Raw genomic sequence first — 10,782 nt, 5'->3', positions numbered from 1 at the left:
GCCGGCCGGATACAGGGGTCGGTGCACCCCCATCACTATGGTGAGCGCACAAAGTTGATGGGCCACACGGCCGGATCAGTATCCCGCCCTCAACGACCCGGACCCGTGAAATCTGGCTGGGATCAGAACTCCAGCTCAGAGGTCCCCTCTCGGCAGCCAGTGACAAGGACGAGGCTCTTGAGTGAGCATGGAGGAAAGGCTCTTCCAGGGCAGGGCTGCAGGGCCCACGCAGGGAGGAGGCCCAGAAACAGAGGCGAGAGGGGAAGACCCAAGTCAGGTAGTCACTGTATTTTATTGGAAAACATTGATATATATTTTTCTTCACAGCTTGAACTGAACACAATATTGCCCGGTTTAAAAAAAAAAAACAAAAAACAAAACAAACAAACCAAAACCTAAACCAAAACACTCCGAAAATGTCCACAGCCTCACGCCTACCTGCCCTTAACCCTCAGCTCTTGGCTGGGTCTCCCACTACGCCCCGTCCCTCCCCTCCCCTCCCCAGAGGCTGAGAGCCAGAGGGTGGGTGAGGAGATTCTCAAAGCTGGGCAGGTCCCAAGAAAAGCCACTTGAACGACCTGGGGGCGGGGTGTGTGTGTGTGTGGGGAGGGGGGGGCAAGATGAACTGAACAGAAAAAGGAAAAGAAGAATCCAGACGACCGAACTGCCCACATTGACTTACTTGTCCCAGAGGCGAAAATCAGAAGCAAGGTCACGGATCATGCTCTCCGCTGGGGGAGTGTGGGGGCAGGCAGGCGGGCGAAGGGAGAGAGGGCACAGAGACAGCACGGATGTTAAGGAGCCAACCAAGTCACCACGGAGAAGCGGGAGGGGCCGGCTGGCCAGTCCTCCGGGCAGCTAGCCGACAACACCGTTTTATTGCAGGTATGTTCTCTCGAGAGCGTGGTGGGGCTCGCCTTCCCTCTCCCCACCCTTCGGCTAGCCCGGCAGGGTCTTTGACAGAATTAGTTTTAAGGGGCATAAAGAAAAAAAGAAAGAAAGAAAAAAGAAGACCAAACCCAAAGGATAACCTGTACATTACAAAGCAACATCCCCACATCCGTTCCAGCGAGGGGACCTCGGTGCGGGCGGGCGGGCGCCTCATGGCGGAGCGGCATGGGACGTTAGCACCAGGTATTTACAGAACAGCCGGAGATCGCTTTCGAAACACGGGTGTGGACAACCTGCAGAGCGGCCGGCCGAGCGGCCCCCACCCAGCCCAACCTCAGGAAGTCGATCGGATGGTTTCAGAACAGCGGCCGGTGGGATCTGAGCGTGGTCCGCTCTGTCCGTCCCCTTCGGCGAGTCGGCCCCCTCGACTGGTAAAAGAACGCCGGCTTCCAGGACTCCCTTGCCCCTCGACCCCCTCCTGGGCCACAGCCAGTCAATACCACAACTCCTCAACTCCCCCCAAGTCCTTCTGGAACGCCTCTCTCGGCACCCCTGCCCCAAAAGGCTGCCGGGATGTGCACACGGAATCACGGGGCTGGTTGCATGCAACAGTAAAAGGCATGCTCTTCTGTCCGGGTGAGGCCTCGTCCCCTCCCTAGCAGGTCCCGGGACGGGGCTGGCAGCCACCCGGCACCCAAAATAAGATGACACACGAAAGGAAACAAACCAAAACGGAGGAGAGCCACCCGGGCTGGAGGAGGAGGGCAGAGGCTCCCCTCAGGGGAATGGGGCTTCGTCTTATGAACGCATCAGGCCTCGCAAGATGTGAACGGAAGGGGGGAGGGAGAAAGGAAGGGACGGTGGGCACGGGAGGGAGGAGGCTCAAGGAGGGAGAAAGAGCAATCATGCAGCTTGGGACAAATCTTTTGTTGCTTTATCAGATTCTCAGTCAATCGACTGGTGTTCGCTAGAACCGGGGAACGCGGGGGAGTGTTGAAGAGAGCGCGCGCGCGAGAAGAGAGAGATCACGAGAGTGGGCATCACCAGCTGCCCGGGGGCCTTCACTTGGCCGTCATCATCTGTACAAACTCTGTGGAGTGAAACGGAGAGCGGGCGTCAGCGGGTGAGCGCGGCCGGGCCGGCGGCCCTCCCGGGCGCCAGGGGCCTGGGGCTTGTTCCCGAAGCCGCGCCTCGCGGCCGCTCCGGAGCGAGCGCCTGGCGCCACCTCACCTTCATAGTTGACCTGACCGTCCCCGTCGATGTCGGCCTCTCTGATCATCTCGTCCACCTCCTCGTCGGTCAGCTTCTCGCCCAGGTTCGTCATTACGTGACGGAGCTCGGCAGCGCTGATGTAGCCGTTGCCGTCCTGGGTGTGGGGACGGGGAAGGGCTCTGAACCGGAAGCTCTGACGGGGGGTGGGCCCAGGGGGAGAGGCAGCAGGGCGGGGACCGGCAGGCACCCACGCTCAGCAGGGGAAGGGGGGCCTCCCGAGGCCGCGCGGCAAGCCGGCACCGGGACCCGTGCCTCGTGGAAGCGGTGACCCGGGGCCCCAGCCACCCGTCTCTCCGCCGGATCCCAGAGCCACTCCGGCAAAGGACCGCTTACCTTGTCGAAGACGCGGAAAGCCTCTCGGATCTCCTCCTCGCTGTCTGTGTCCTTCATCTTTCTGGCCATCATGGTCAGGAACTCCGGGAAGTCAATGGTCCCGTTCCCTGGAAGCGGGGAGAAGGGAGTCGGGATTGCTCTTGGCCCGGACCCTGGGAGGCCACACCAGAGCCCCGGCAGCGGCGGCACCCGCTCATCCGTCACCCCTAGGAAGGTGCCCCAGAGTGGGGCCGTCCACCCGCGCCACGGGGCTGTCCGCCCGCGCCACGGGGCTCACCATCCGCGTCCACCTCGTTGATCATGTCCTGCAGCTCTGCTTCAGTGGGGTTCTGTCCCAGGGACCTCATCACCGTCCCCAACTCCTTGGTGGTGATAGTGCCATCTCCATCCTTGTCGAAGAGGGAGAAGGCCTCCTTGAACTCTGGGGTACGAGAGGGAACGAAGCAGAGGTCAAGGACCACAGGGAAAACTCTCCGTGGACGAAGGCCAAGGGAGTCCGTCCTACCTGAAGAAGTCAGAGCGAGACTTCTAGTCCGAGCCCCTCGCTTCAGGGCTCAGGGCAGACCCCTTCCTTCAGTCAACATTTATTGAGCACCTACTTTGTACCCGGTGGAGCTACCCGTTCCGCCAACCTAGCTCAGCGAGGACAGAGGGGGAAACACAGGTTGATGGCCGTTCTTAGAGAATTCTACAGTTCTTGTTGGTCCCTGGCTTCAGCCTCTCCCTCAGATGATGAAACGGACTAAAGTCACGGAGTGGACAAGAGCCAAGAGAACTCTCTATCTGAAGTAGGCCGGCCAAGGCCAACCGGCTGGGAAGGGAAGGGGAGGCTGCAGAATGCCTTTGCCCGGCCCCGCGTCCCTCCCGACTGGTACCGCGGGCCCGGTTCCCCGGGCCGGCGCCACCGGCTCCCCGAGGAGGAGCGAGTGGCCGCGTGCGACGCGGTGAGGGGGTGGCCGGCAGCGGGGCGCGGCCGACGGACGGACGGCGCGTGGGGGTGGGCGGAGGATGGAAGGAGAGGGGCCGGCTGCCAAGCGGGATGGAGAGCTAGTGGCGCTGAGTGGGAAGGCCACAGCTGGGGACGCATCAGGAGCGGGGACAGAAGCGCGCGGCTGCCGCCCTCCCACCGGGCCCATTTTGGCACCTGGGGCTCCCTAGGGAACAGATGCCTGGCAGCCTATTCCCAGAGGGTGTGGGCCGGGGTGACGTGGGGGACAGTTTGCTAATGGGGACGGGGCGGAGAGCGTGCTGTTTGTGTCACACAAGGGCAGAGCTGGGGCGTGGGTGGCAGGTGCCGCGAGAGCCACACGCACAGCCGAGAGAGAAGCTGTGTCCCCCAGCCTCCGGGCCACCGGGAGACGAGCCTCCCCAGGGAGACCGGGGAGGCCGGTCCCAGCGCCAAGGCCTTGTCGTTGCTGTGGAGGGCAGGGGGCGGGTCGTGGGGGCTCCCTGAGCTCACGATCACCCAACAGTTCCCCAGCTCTCCTTGGCGGGTCTCCACAGCCACTGGGGGCCATTTCCAAACTGAAAGTGTGACCGACTGTGGGCTGGCGGGGGGAGGGAGGAGACATAGGCAGGTCGACTCCGGCCTCCTCCCACTTCCGACGTGGGGCATTCCGTACTCATCACGCGGCCCGCCGGACCTGACAGCACAGCTGGGGTCTGGGGAGCTGCAGGGGCCCGTTCCGTGAGCCCCTCCCCTGTGTCTACTTCGTGCTGGCCCGCGGTCGTGGACATGAACCGAGAGGTGCTTTCTGTCCTCGGCAGTGCAGTCTTGGGAGAGGGAGACTGAGCGACCCACTCAATCACACAAAAGTTCCTGCAGTGGTGACCTTTCTGGGCTTTGGGGCCAGGTAGGTGGCCACAAAAATGAAGGAGATGGGATCCCAGGATTTCTTTTGGCTTCCCGGGAGATGTACGACCATTCGCTTATTCATTTATTTGGCCAACAAAACGTACGGAGCACTGACTGTGTGCTGGGCACTGAAGATACAGAACGGACCCCCCCCCCCCACCAAAAAAAGCCCCCAATTCAAGTTGCTCACACCTAGTGACAACTTGTGCTTTACACAGCAGGTAAAGATATAAAACAGTTTCAGATAGTGAGAAGAGCTACGAGGGGAGCGCCTGGAGTGACGTGCTGGGAAGCAAAGGAAGGTGATCTGAGACCGGGAGTTAGGGGAGGCCTCTCCAAGATGACATCTGAGCGGAGGCCCAAAGGATGAGGAGGGGCGAGGGGAAGCCGTTTCTGGCAGAGGAGAGTGGCTGCAAGCACGTGCAGAGGGGAGTGCGGAGCGCAGGCGAGCGCAGAGGTGGGAGTGACGAGCCATCTCCTGGGAGGCTCCTAAAGTGGGACGGGAGCTCTGCAGCCCCCGAGGGAGGCTCGCCTTCGGAGCCCAACTGGAGCCCAACTGGCAGGAGCTGGGACAGACGGAGGGGTTCGCCCTGAAGCCAGGGGTTAACAAAGGCCCCCTGGATGACTCCAGCTCGGGAGAGGAACACAGACGTGGCATCTCAGGACCACGGGGGCTGGTGTAATCGGGGTGCGGTGCGCAAGTATCCACAGTTCCCCACGCTCGAAGCACCAGGCACGGCATTAAGCGACGTAGGGAACACACGAGCATATCTGTCGGGTGCTACTCCTGGCCAGGCGCTCGAAGGCCTTCCCGGGGCAGGATGAGGGGGAGGAGGGGAGGGGAGCTCACCTGCGATCTGCTCCTCGGTCAGCTGGTCAGCCTGGAAAGGCAAGGAGGAGAAAGTCAGTCACTGGGCCAGCCAGTCGCAGTCTTGCCGGCTCCGCCCAGCCCCCTCTGGTGAGGCCAGTTCCCCACGCCGGCCCACGCCAGCCCACGCACCCAGGCACCTCGGCAAAGGAGGCACGGGCCTGGCAGGGCCCGAAGGAGAGCCGGGGTCTGGGAGAAAGTCTGGTGATTCAGGAAGCTGGGGCCTGAAGTGGCCTGGAAACCCAGGCTGCCCGACAAGGGCCCTGAGTAGGCTGCCCAGACCCAAGGGCTTCCGGTCTCGACCTGGCGTGCCTCGGGGCCACAGCGGCTGGGGGGGCCCCAGACCAGCCGCGCTGGCACAGCACAGCACGGCCGCTGGGAGCCCCAGAGGCTGAGTGAAGGGAGCAGTTGCCCTGGAGGCCCAACCGTGCAGCTCTAGAAGACTCCACACTGAGACAGGCCAGCCCTTGGGTAGGACAGAGGGAAGATGTCTGGGCTCTTCGCTAGTTTCTGTGTCACCTATTTGGAGGTGCCAGGTCTGAGCACAGTGGACCCAACTGGCAGAAATTCTCCTAACTGGTGGTGCTGAACGGCTCTGAGTACTTGACAGAACCCCAGGCGGGCCAGAGGCGGCAGCTGTGCGTCCCTGGCCTGTCCTGTGCTCTGTTCCATTTCTTCTGGAGGGGCAGGAGGGGCAAATGTTGGGGAGGGGACTGCGGCGGCTGCGGCACAGGCACAGCACCACCGGCAAAGGCTGGAGGACTGAAGTCAGCTTCCCCGGCTTCGCTGCAGTTTTTAACCCTTTCCAGTCCCGGCCACTCTGGGGACCGGCCAGTCGGTGGCAGGCAGCCCTTGCTGCATGCGGGGTTTGGGGGTGGGGCAGAGGAGAGGCCGGGACCGGCTTCTGCACTGGTGTGCTGGGAATCAGCCAGGCCGGGGGACCTTCTGGACGAGGAGCTGGGGGCGGGGAGGGGGGGAGCCGGAGTCCCAACATTTAGCTCCGGGCGGCCAATACCCGAATTCTCCCTGGTTTTGGTGAATGCTGCCGACAAGGTGCCACCGGGCCTGGTGCCCAGGCGGCTGCCCCCTCCTTTGCTTCCACCATCAGGGGGAAGGGGCTCCGCGTGCCCTCAAAACTGATGCGAACTATCTGCACGGTGCTTCCAGAGCTTCCACAGGAAGCTAGCCACGACCCGTCCCAAACACTAAGAACTGGTCACGTTAGAATTGGTCGGAGATGTCCCCTTTCCTTTCTTTTTTCTTTTAGATCTAAGGGAAGAGGAACTTGAGGCCAAGCCCCAAACAGGCGGAATGGGAGGGGGAAGCACAGTGATGATGAAAGAGAAAGAGACGGCTGAGGGAGGAGGGAGGAAAGAAGGTGGAGAAGGAAAAACACCACACGTGCACATTCTAGAAAAGTCCGAAGTCTAAAGGGAAGGCGAGGACGACGACCGGAGGGACGCTTCTGTACCGCCTTCAAAAAAGACTCGGGGCTGCTGGGCTCCTAAAATGCCGGCCCGGCAGCCCCAGCCCCCGAGCCCCCTGCTCGGCCCGCTTCCCTTGGCTCCCATGGGCAGAGAAGCCCGGTCCTGACACCCGAGGAAGCTGCCGGGCGGGGGGGGGGGGGGGGGGGGGGGGGGAGTGAGAAGAGAGGATGGGCTTCTGGTTACCGAGGGCCAGGCAATGCCAGGGGAGAGGGAAGAGAGAGAGGAGGGCCGAGTGACAGAGTGACAGTCCGGGGAGGAGGGCTGCCGTCCTACCGTCCTACTGGCAGCTCGTTCTCTCTCCCCTCTGGCCCCGGATGGGGGGCCTTCCCACCCCTACTGCACCACTCTGCCTTCGGGCAGCACCGTCGGGGACTGGGACAGGTTGACCGGAATGCCCGGAAGGGGCTCCGCAGGCCTGTGTCTGCCACTCCCCCCCCGCCCCCCCCCCCCCCCCCCCCCCCCGGGCCAGCTGGACGGTCCAGATGAGGTATGCCACGCGGGGTTCCGGGGCCGCTGCAAATAGGCGCGGCTCTGCCTGTAGAGCCTGTCAGACGCTCTCCCTCCCTGCACTAGGAGACCCTCTCCCCTGCCTGGTGAAGGAAAGGTCCCAGCTCCCGAGCTCTCGATCTCAAAGCATGGTTACTGGCCAGAAGACCGATCACCCAAGAAATTATCATCGCCGGGCGGGCGGAGGTCGGTGGGGGGGGCCCTCCTCGGGGTTTCTTCCCTTTCCAAAATCTGAAGATTTTAAGCTTTCACAAAAAGTGTCTCCAAGATCACCCAGCCGGTCTACTGCTTCCTTAGCCCTCATCCTAGGCTCCGGCCAGGGGCTGGACAAGAAAAAAAAAAAAAAAAAAAAAAAAAAACAACCCTTGGGGTGGGGGAGGGAAGAGGGTATTATTTCTCTGCCCTGACCCAGCCCCCAGCCAACGCCAGGGAGCAGTGTTAGATGAGATCAGAAACCAAGGCCAGGGCCCCTCACCCGGGCCAAGGTGGAGCCACAGCGCTCAGGCCAAAGTCCAAGGCCGGTTCCCAGGGACTCGTCCCACCCATACCTTGCTGATTACAAACGGGAAGAGAAACCAGCTGGGGCCAAAGCTCAGGTCCCATCCGGGACGGGGGGTGGGGGGGGGGGGCCTCCTGGCACCTGCCGGAGCTTCTTCGGGGCCCCTCTAGCAAGTCCTGCCGGGGGAAATCGGGGTAATGGCAAGAGGAGCCACCGGGTCTGTGTCAGCAAGTGTGAGACCTGATACAAGCAGCGGCTGCTTGCTCTCCCCAGCCTTGCCAGGGAGGATGGCTGTGCACGGTTCCGAAGCCGAGCCTGGGGGGGCTGTGGGTGTTGTGGGCGGCAGGGCTCAGGAAAGAGCCCGTCTGCTGGTTTTCTCTCAGAGCCCTAGCTGTGTGAATTCACAGAAGCGCTCGGGGAGGCCCCCGGGCGGAACAAGAGGCCTTCAGGCCGACGAAGGGGTCCCTCTGGAGGTCCGCTCGCTCGGTCCCAGCTCTGCAGCCCCCACCCCGAGGCCCCGGGAACAGGCGTCCGATTGTCACCGACGCCACACGGTACTGCACTGTCATTTGGCACAAGTGAGGAGAGCGGCACGGGGAGCGGGAGACCGTAAGAAAACCGGGGCTGCTGTTTGGAAAAAGCCGCCCTCTCGGTCCGAAAGGGGCAGCGAGGGGGTGAGATTCTCCGCTTACAAGGCTGGCTCATTTGGTGCATCCCAAACTTTGATCCCCCACCCCCATTTCATGCGGCTTCAGTGCGCAATAAGGGGCCTGAACAACTCCGCCCACCTGCTCCCACTGCTGGGGCGCCTCCTGCCCAGCCCCATTCTTCCTGGGGACGGGGGACCGTATGGCCACTCCCTTTGGCCTCTGCAGCCCCCTCCCCATCCACACGGAACAGTCTTTGTCCTGGTCTTTCCCTGGAGACTTCCAGGGCGCTAGCCACATCCACCTCCAAATCTAGGCCCACCTTGGCTGTCGCTCATCTTCTCTAACAACCCCCACCCCCACCCCCAGGCCTCCTTTCACCTCACCTCCCACCACCGGAGCCAGAGTGCTCTCCCACCCCCACCTTCTGCTGGACCCAACACAACACTCAGCCCCAGCCCCCTCCCAAGAACACCAACCTCCCCAGTTCAACAGCCTCAACCCACTAGTAACCTCAGAGCCCTTTCTGGCCGCCCCCCAAATCAACCACGAGGCCTCCTGCTCCCCCACCACTGGCAGGCACCGGCCTCGCCGTTCCCTCTTAACCACCTCGCCGACCCCAATCCTCTTCAGTCCCCGCAGGCTTCCAGAGCATCTTCTAACCTCCACTGCCACCCACCGCAGGCTCTTCCTCCCCTAAGCTTGCACCTCGCCCTCCTCCTCCTTCCTCTGCAATGCCGGTCTTTGGAGAACCATCCCCCCCCCCCTCCAAGGTCTGATCTGCAGAAGTCACCCCCATCCCTGCCCCTCTCCCCCACCCAGGTCCAGCTACACACGGCCCCCTCTCGGGAGCTCCCCGGCAGCCTGGCCTTCCTCTGATCTCCCTTCCCTGCATCCTTTTAGGACCCAAAGTCTTCATGAGGGCCCCGACACCCCCTCCTTCCCCAGCCAGTGTTTCTTACCTCGCCCCCTATGGGGTCCCAACACCCCACCTCAGACACCAAGCGCCCCACTCTGGCTCCAAACGCCCTTTCTGGCTCCAAACGCCCCCTCTGAGGGTCCAGATGTCCCATCCCGGGTTCAAACGTCCCCTTTGAGAGCTCGGGTGCCCATTTTGGGGTCTCAACACCCCAGCTGGTATTAAAAGTCGCTTTTCAAGCCCCAACCCCCCTTCTGGGATCCAAATGTCCCGCTCTGGGTTTGAACGTCCCCCGGGCCGAAGGGGGTCCAGAGGCGCTCGCCGGGGCCCCAACACTCCCCGTTCTGGGTCCCTTCGCCCCTTCGGGAGTCCTGCCCGCCGTGCCCGCCTCAGAGCCCCAGCCTGGGCGGTCTCCCAGCCTCACTCACCATGGCGAGGCCGGGGTGTCCGGAGCGCGGGGATCAAGGTTCCTCCGGCGGCGGCAGCAGCTGCAGCAGCTCGAGCTCCGCCGCGCGTCCGCGCCTCCACACTCACTGCCCGCAGCGCGCGCCGCCGCCGCCACCTCCCGCCCCAACGGTCCTTCAACGGCCGCCGCGCGCGCGCGCCCCGCCTCGCCCGGCCCCGCCCCGCCCTGCCCGCGCGCCGCCGCACTGCGGCTCCCACGGATCCCTCCGCGCCCCGCTCCGCACCGACGGGCCCGCGGATCCCTCGCGCCCACCCCGCGCAGGGCCGGGCTTTGCCTCCAGTCGCGCGCGCGCGCGCGCGGGCACGCGCCCCCGCCGCGGGACTACTTTCCGTGGCCGCGCGCCCCGCCCCCTGGGTCCCTGCCACTCGCCTCTCCGGCGGAGGGGCACCGCTCGGCGGCGCGTGATGCGTCCCTGTGTGAGCCGCGCCGCTATTGGGTCCGGTCCATGGCGGAAATGAGAGCGCGGCGCCGATTGGTCCGGCCTGCCCTGCAATGCGTCAAACTGGGGCGAGCCACTGCGCGGTCGTGGTGGGGAAGCCTGAAATGTGTGGCTGCGGGCAGCCGTGAGGTGTAATGAGGCGAAGGGGGAGACTGTGTGGCTATTAGAGACGCAAGTATATTGTCCTGGTGGTCAGGGAATGGTAAAAGGGCTGGCGAAAGATGCAGAAGGCCTATCTCGGCCTCCCCTCTAACAGGGGAAAGATGGTGCAATCCAAAATGCTGGGGTCTGGAAGCCCCGCCCCCAACTGGGCCCTACTGGCTGGCGGGGTCTTTAAGGTTGTGCTCGCGAGGGTTCCGCCTGTCGCGGCTGGTGTCTGCGCCCTGAGACGCACCCCGCAGGTGTGCGGGACCCCTGTCCCCGCGTCACGCCTGAGCAGCTCAGAGTCTAGGAAACTGGGGCCGTCAGAGGACAGCCTCTGGGAACAGGACATTCATTCATTGACTTAACGAGCACGAATGGGGCGCGTGCTGTATGCAGCGACCTGTGTTGGGCTGGGCTGGGGAGACCGTAGGTCCCAACCATTCTCCTTCTATCTC

General features: G+C 63.3%; 1 protein-coding gene across 1 annotated transcript; it reads right to left on the bottom strand.

Annotated features, from left to right (window-relative positions):
* Positions 1–273: 273 nt before the first annotated feature.
* CALM3 (calmodulin 3) lies at positions 274–9,864 on the bottom strand. The gene is made up of 6 exons (XM_047835840.1): positions 9,707–9,864; positions 5,202–5,232; positions 2,774–2,917; positions 2,497–2,603; positions 2,122–2,257; positions 274–1,981 (listed from the first exon to the last, which is right to left on the bottom strand). The coding sequence occupies exons 1-6, from the start codon at positions 9,707–9,709 to the stop codon at positions 1,953–1,955; spliced, it is 450 nt and encodes a 149-aa protein (XP_047691796.1). The 5' UTR covers positions 9,710–9,864; the 3' UTR covers positions 274–1,952.
* Positions 9,865–10,782: the final 918 nt, after the last annotated feature.

Source organism: Prionailurus viverrinus, chromosome E2 (genome assembly GCF_022837055.1).
Source record: "Prionailurus viverrinus isolate Anna chromosome E2, UM_Priviv_1.0, whole genome shotgun sequence".
In the NCBI taxonomy this organism is placed as follows: domain Eukaryota; kingdom Metazoa; phylum Chordata; class Mammalia; order Carnivora; family Felidae; genus Prionailurus; species Prionailurus viverrinus.
The sequence above is the reverse complement of the archived record's forward strand: the minus strand, read 5'-3'. Positions and strand labels throughout refer to the sequence as shown.

What these genes read in the sequence shown, in the direction of transcription:
- CALM3 (XM_047835840.1), bottom strand. An exon ending in GACCGAGGAGCAGATCGCAG is followed by an intron (nt 2,918 to 5,201) that starts GTGAGCTCCCCT and finishes CTCGTACCCCAG; the next exon opens with AGTTCAAGGAGGCCTTCTCC. An exon ending in CGGTCAGGTCAACTATGAAG is followed by an intron (nt 1,982 to 2,121) that starts GTGAGGTGGCGC and finishes TTCACTCCACAG; the next exon opens with AGTTTGTACAGATGATGACG.